This window comes from Rhodnius prolixus, unplaced genomic scaffold, assembly GCF_049639745.1.
Source record: "Rhodnius prolixus isolate KJV_2025 unplaced genomic scaffold, Rpr scaffold_3, whole genome shotgun sequence".
Taxonomy (NCBI): Eukaryota; Metazoa; Arthropoda; class Insecta; order Hemiptera; family Reduviidae; genus Rhodnius; species Rhodnius prolixus.
The window spans coordinates 40,356,107-40,363,339 of NW_027411603.1; the positions used below are offsets into that span (position 1 = coordinate 40,356,107).

At 33.3% G+C, this 7,233-nt stretch overlaps 1 protein-coding gene across 1 annotated transcript; it reads left to right on the top strand.

Moving 5' to 3' along the window:
• The first annotated feature begins 6,156 nt into the window (after nt 1-6,156).
• Nucleotides 6,157-6,924, top strand: LOC141452736 (uncharacterized). The gene has a single exon (XM_074125133.1). It carries the CDS (start codon nt 6,157-6,159, stop codon nt 6,922-6,924), a length of 768 nt encoding a protein of 255 aa, XP_073981234.1.
• The last annotated feature ends 309 nt before the right edge of the window (nt 6,925-7,233 follow it).

Here is a 7,233-nt window from a genome sequence, read left to right on the forward strand (position 1 = left end):
CTGGCGGAAGAACATAAACTCTACTCTTTTGAATTCTGAGCACAGGAACGGTAGAATTAAGACTCATTATTCATAAATTCATTTTAGTAATGCTCAATATGTGCCTAAGAACAATTTTACAGAGAATGCTTAGTTTGAAATGATAGTTTATTTTTTAAATATACAGAAACTCCTAATTACAAATTGCAGAAAATTAAGTAAATGAAATTAATAAAATGTGGAGTAATCTACCTACTTTGAAAGATAGAAGCAGTCAAGCAGGCACATTTACTTGTTTTCCTTTGATGTGTAATTAGTTCTGATTAGCAGAAAACTGATAACTATTAATAGCATTAATTTATTTATTTATTAATTTTTATTTTTTCAAAACTAACTGGTGGAAGGAATGATGGTTTTTCTTTTTCATATCTTTTTTTTTTTTTTAGAAAAGGGATCAAAGCATTATTCTATTCTTTACTTATTCGCTTCACTATTTCTAATGTCATTCATTGGCTTCTCTTTACTAGTCTTTTTTTCAGCTTTTCTTGCCCCAGATTTCATTGTTCAGCACTAGCCTGTGGGTCAGAAGGTACAACGAAAAAATAAAAAAGAATTAAATCAACTTCTCTGAATTCAAAGTTTGTATTGGATGCCGTAACGGTGATTGAAAAAGATTTGTAATTAACCGTCTTTCCAATTCTTAATTTCTTTTTTTAGAGATCAAGTAAAAACTTTATTAGTTAAGATTGATTACTTTTTTTTACAAGAACTTTAAAGGTTAGACTTATAAGGAGTAAGATTAGTAAATAGTATGAAATTAATTTAGTAATTTCTCAAGTTAATTTGCAGCTACACGCTTATTTAAATATAGTCTAACATGGCGTTAAGATTGATATTCAGACGAACTTATTTAGTAGGTGGTGACCAGCTGACCCGAATGATGTCAGACAAACTCTGGGCCATATCCAGAGAAAGTACCCATCTAGTGACCGAACTCTAGTAGAGTTGCACGGCCAAAGAGATTGTTATAGTTCTCAATATTCCCAGCCCACTATTGGACGCAGTATACACATACACACACACACAAGACGTAGATATTAACATCACATTCTGACCACACTGATTGCGTAAGCCGGAGTTACACTCTCCTTAACTGACCCACGGCCAAAACCCAAATCTCCCTCCAACTCCACCGAAGAGCTTAGAGGAGCAGTACAATTATTACTTCATTTAATCTAATTACAGAGACACCTTTTTTTTGTTGTTGGTCTTTTACCATTTTATTTTGATGTATAAACGTTTTTAACTGGTAATTTTCTTCTCTTTTATTTCTGCATGGCCATTACGATAATGTTATGATCTCTCCTGTTGATTAAACCTTATTTTATACATTAATCCAAAGGTAGCATAACAACCCCAATGGCTGCTATAATTTCATCTTGAGATCTATTTACCTAGTTGCTGATGACGTGAAACAGCACTAATGCGGAATATAATCAAGTAATCTACAGCTCATGTATTTTTCATAACTGGTAAACAAGCACACTAATTTCATCTACAGATCAACGCCATATTTCTGCAGCTGGAGGTCGTCGAGTTCATTTATATTAATTTTTTTTTATTACAGCATTATTTATTTTCTTAGTGACCAATACTTTTTAAATGATCTTTTTTTTTCTTTTTCTTCTTAGGAGCAAAAGTCCATGTACTCTAGACACAGTGAAGAATATTAATTATTAATAGAGACCAGACTAGCTTTGTGCCCGTTTCTTATGGTGATCCTCATGAATACAAGCTTCTACAAGACCTTCTAATTCCATTTGGTGGAAGACAAAGCCTGCCAAAATCTCAGAGAAACATGAATTACCAATGTTGTATCTGAATTGCGTAAACATCCGAAGTCATTGGCGACTGGGGCCTTTTTCCAGCGCTTTGCGTGCCGCAGTGTTTTGTCAAACTACCGGCAATGTGTCGTTAAAGATTTAGTTTAGCGAGGCCATCGCTCTGCTATCAGAGTCATTCGCATGTTTTTGCCAATGATGTTTTACTGGCCCTTAGTTAGTGGAGTTCAAGATTTTATTACGACTCACGAAATAAATGCAAAAAAACGGTGTAAGTGGACTCTGAAACCTCAAAAAATGTAACAACTTATTTATTAAAAACTTTATCTCAGCAATGAATCCGTTAATATTTTTATTAAAGATGGTTTCTTCTAGTAATTCCTTTTCTTATGAGGTGGACCAAATTACTCAAAACATTTTGATGCTCAGAGAACCATTTCTCGCTTTGCAACTTTTGAATTTTTTATTAAAAAAAAAAACTAAAGAAGTAGCCAGGAAAATTAAAAAAATTGACCAGAATAAAATAATGCTGTTACTAATAAAATAAATCACTCTGAACATCTCGTGATTGCCATTAAAAAAGAAGCTACAAAGTTTATTGCTTTATCCATTCAACTGTCAAAAGGTCAATGCATAGGTTGCCTTATAAAGTAAAAGCCATGAACTTGCAACATTGCACACGGCATTCGTGATTTTTCAAACAAAACATGCTTATCTTTACTAAGCCATAACATTCATTGAATGACTAAGTTCATTTACTTATTCTATGAATGTTGACCATGGCAATGCTAGTAGACATTCTTCTTTACTTGAACCTTGGGAAATGTTTATTTACATATTTAATGTTTAAATCAATTAGCAATTCATTCAATGTTATAGAAAATATAACCTATACCTAAGTGATTTCATTTTTTTGGCACTTATCTCCTCTCTAACATTGGTCAAGAGGTTCAATGTTTCTACAATAGGGCTAATTTGGGTAAAAAAAAAGATAGAATAAGTACACAAATTGCTTTAAACGAACTTCAAATCTGAAGAAAAATAATTGAAAGAGGATTAGGCGCAAGAGTGTGACTCTGGCAGTATTCTATAATTAGTGCTTTACTAGTCCAACTCAATGTTTTTAAAAACATCAACTAAAGCTTAAAGATTTTAGGGAATGGTGAATAATAAGTTTAAAATGGTTAAAAAGGTGAATAAAAGTTTAATGATAATGAAACTCATTGAAACTGTTCAAATTGATGCTACATATGTATGTTTTAACTTGAAATTTTTCCTACGGCTTGCTATTATACGTATACATATTTAACCAAATGTTTGCAATCAATGTTTTAGATTTTACACAATTTTAACAAGTACAAAATTAACTGCAATTAAGAGCATTTCCATTAATTTTATTGATTCCTTCTTTAATGTTTAAGTAAAAAGTTACAGAGGGACGGCTGCCTATAATGTATACAACAGTACAAGTGGAAGTCTCAACATAAATAAATTTATAATGTCTTGAAGATTAAACACGAATACATCAAATATTGCCCAAAGATAATTTTATTCTTAAATTTATGCTAATTCATTAGTTACATTAAATTATAAGTATGCTACAATATAAAGTAACTATCAGATTCACGTATCTTCATCTTACTAAGAGAAAACCTAATAAAAATCTGGTTCACACGATTCACCCGACTTTCTTTGATTGCAATTTAGTTTCCATAACAACTAAATACAATTACATCACATGACACACTGCAGGTAGCTACAAGTTTATTGGATAACTTACCAAATTGGCTTACAAACAAAAATACAAAATAGGTTCTATTTCTTTTTGGCTTCCTGGTTCATTTCAATAAATAATCTTTATCTAGGGAACAGAACACTTAGAGGTCACGTGATGATCTTCAAGAATGGATGGAAGTCCTATGAGGTGCTGAGTTTACTCCTTAACTTGCTTTGAAATAAATACTCACTCATTGGAAGAGGAGATGTTTGTAAACTTGGCACCTTCAGTTACTTCTGGTCGAAAACAGATACACTCTTATTGGCCTATATATTTTTTTTACCGCCAATTCCAACAAGTTGTGGTAAAATAACAACATTCACATTAATGATTAGTCAATTTAAGTCCGACTTCTGTGAAGACTTTGGTTGAAAGTTCTAAAAATGAGATCAAATAAAAAAGGACTGTAACACTTCTAATTTAATTATGTTACAAATGGCCTACAATATTACATAAGTTAAGAAACTGTCGCTGCTTAATTAATAGTTTCATTTCTATTTTATTATTTTTAACGTCTAAGGTCATTAGCTCCCAGAGTCTACGCAGTGCTTTACTTCCCAAGTTTTCTCTTGATAGAAAAAACACCGCTTATCAGCGGACAGTGAACTACAAAGGCTACTAGGAAGTGATGTAAGAAGTGCACCTGGAACTTTTGGCTTAGTTCTTCGGATAACAAAACGAGCAAGTCCCTTCCCTTAAATAATCATTAGGTCTTTACATTCAATACCTTGCAGATCAAAGGAGGCATTGCTTTAAATCCATTGTAGTAAAACCGATTTCTTAATAATGAACATAAATTGCCTTTAGATGTTGCAGATCTGTATTTGTTTACTGGTAGGGGGTCTAACGATTGATTCTGCATGAATGCAGGATTGCTACTTGCTGCAATTCCACTGTAAACGCTTCTTGGGTACCGAGTTTGTACAGTCCTTCACTGGGTGACTTCAACACCCAACTTACTCTAGACATCAACAGCAGGATTTCTTTTACGGCCATTTCACTTCTCCTTGAAGTGGTTATTTCAGACGGTCAGTTGCCCCCACTTCGCCAGCATCTCATTATATGTACTGACAAGATAAGCACCATCTATCCCAATACCTCTGATGAAGCCATACTTTACGACCGCTTCTAGTCTGTTTGTAGAAGGGCTCAACATGTTTGCGTAGCTACAGTCCCTATGGGTTATTTTTGCCAATCTGATGGGATGACGGAGATATTTTTTTAACTGTGATTGTGCCTATCATTATGAATAGGAGGGGAACCGTTTATAATTTTTAATCTTTAAATTATACTTTGAATAATTGATTATATAGATTAGAAGATTCAGATTTACACTATTATAGATTTATACAGGCAAAATATACTCAATGGTAAGGTAGAACTTCAGTGAGAGAGAACTATATTTGAGTGTGACAGTCAACAACATCCCAAGTTTCAGTTAACGACTTATGCAATGATATGTGGAGCAATCTAGAGGTGACCTGTCGTATCTCCAGTCACTAGTCATAAAATATTGACGTTATATAAACGTCTCGAAAATAATGTACCGTTTGGAAATTTGTTTACATCGCCAGTTTTATTTGAAATTAATTTGTGCAATATGATTCTTTTATTTTTGTTTGTATTTTATATTTTCATTCCTTATAAAATCTTTTGTAATTATTTATTGTAGTTGGTATTGTTATTTGGTTTGAAGTTCAGTACGAAGAGATCATATTTGGATTATAAGATACTTTATCCTTGATTAACATTTTACATGATTTCTTCATCCTAAAAAAGACGATCAGAACTTCGATGTGCTAACAACAGATGTTCTAATGGAAGGAAGGGGTCTTTAGGCGGCACAAACTTTCTGAGTTTTGTTTTTTATTCTTCTAGAAATCCAGTTTCTACATCAGTTAACTACTGTTTTTGTAACAACTGAATTTTTTGTTTCATTTGTTAACTTTTTATAAAGGTGGACAATTGATTAATGTAGATGTACAGCTGACCTAATATATTCTGTATAAAATTCAATAATTTGGTTTTAAAACACACCACACTTAGTACCTAACAGCTTGAGGAGTGGGGAGTGCTCTTTTAACGTGTTCACTTCGTATCCGTTTAAATTCAACAGTTTACTAAGTTTTAGGAGTTTCTGTGTGCTGAAAATTTGCAGACTTTAAATTTAATGTGCTTTTGTTATTTGTGTGAAATTTGGAAAAAATCTATCGAGCCGAATCGGTAATATAAGCGAATAAAAAGAATTGACTGATTAAAATCTGCCCAGTTTGGAATATTCTTGTCCAGGTAGGTTTTATGACGTACTAATTAGCGGGAGATAAACGTCATTTCAAGTAGAACTGATCTGTCAACAAACGGAGGCTCGACCACCACGTCACTGTGTTTGTTGGAGTAATAGTTTACTTGGACTCTATACTACATTAATAGTAATTTATCTCAACAAAACTATATATCTGGTTATTCAATCTTATAAACAGCTGAGCTATTCTATTTTATCGGGGAATAGTTATTAGTAATAATAATTTTATTTTCGCTTTGAGGCTATAATTTCTCAACATGGGAAGTGAGATTGCTGAACAACTCAAAAAACTACGCTTGGATTTAAAAGCCGACATGGAAGAGAGTAGATCGAAAACTTTAAATGAATTAAAGCAGTACTTTGAAGTCTTGGAAAATAGAGTTAAGATAGTCGAAACGAAAATGGATACTCTCGATCGCGAACTGAGAAAAAGGAACGTAGTTATATTTGGAGCTGTCGATGAAATGGTGGACTATTGGGAATTGGAAAGTTTTGTCTGCAACTTTTTTGCTAATAAATTGGAGTTAAATATTGGCAGAACGGATATTGACTTTGTTAGACGTTTAGGTAAACGAGATGGTAGTAGGAATCGTCCGATTCTCGTAGGACTGGCTGCTTTCCGTTCTAAATTAATGATTATGCAAAATGTTTTTAAGTTGAAAGGCTCTAATTTTTCGATTTCGCATGATTTTCCAAAAGATGTAATCGAAACTCGCAAGAGCTTACGACCGAAGCTTGTCCAGGCCCGAAGAGAGGGAAAATTTGCTGTTATAAAATATAATAAACTGGTGGTAAAAGATAGCTATGATCCTCTTTTAAATAGGAAAAGAATGATGTCGGCCTCTCCTCCTAGTAAAGATCAATTATTGCTGAATAAGGATAACAAGCTAGATACTACTAAACGGAACAAACTGGAACCAGACCAGAATATTATTCCGAACAGTAATTCTGAACTGTCTGATTATACTCATACCCCCAGAAGTGTGCAGTGTATAGATCGGAAAACTTCAGTGTCAGACTCTTAGCAACTACGGCAGCGGATTGGTCGACTGGATATTTTAAGTTACAATATAGCTGGATTGAAAAGGGTTTTATCTAATAGGAACTTCATTTCGTACGTTGTCAAATTTGATATTTTTATGATTTTCGAAACTCATATTGAAGAGAAGGATATAAATAAATTCACCAACTTGTTTCCGGGATTCGTATTGAAGTGGGTAACAGCATCTAGAAAAGCTGCAATGGGGAGAGCTTCTGGTGGTTCATTGTATGGTATAAAAGTTAACAGTGCAATTTCTCAGTGTGCTAGCTTTGTTAAATTGTCGGGCAGAGAT

What these genes read in the sequence shown, in the direction of transcription:
- LOC141452736 (XM_074125133.1), top strand. Translation starts at nt 6,157, where the DNA reads ATGGGAAGTGAGATTGCTGAACAACTCAAAAAACTACGCTTGGATTTA.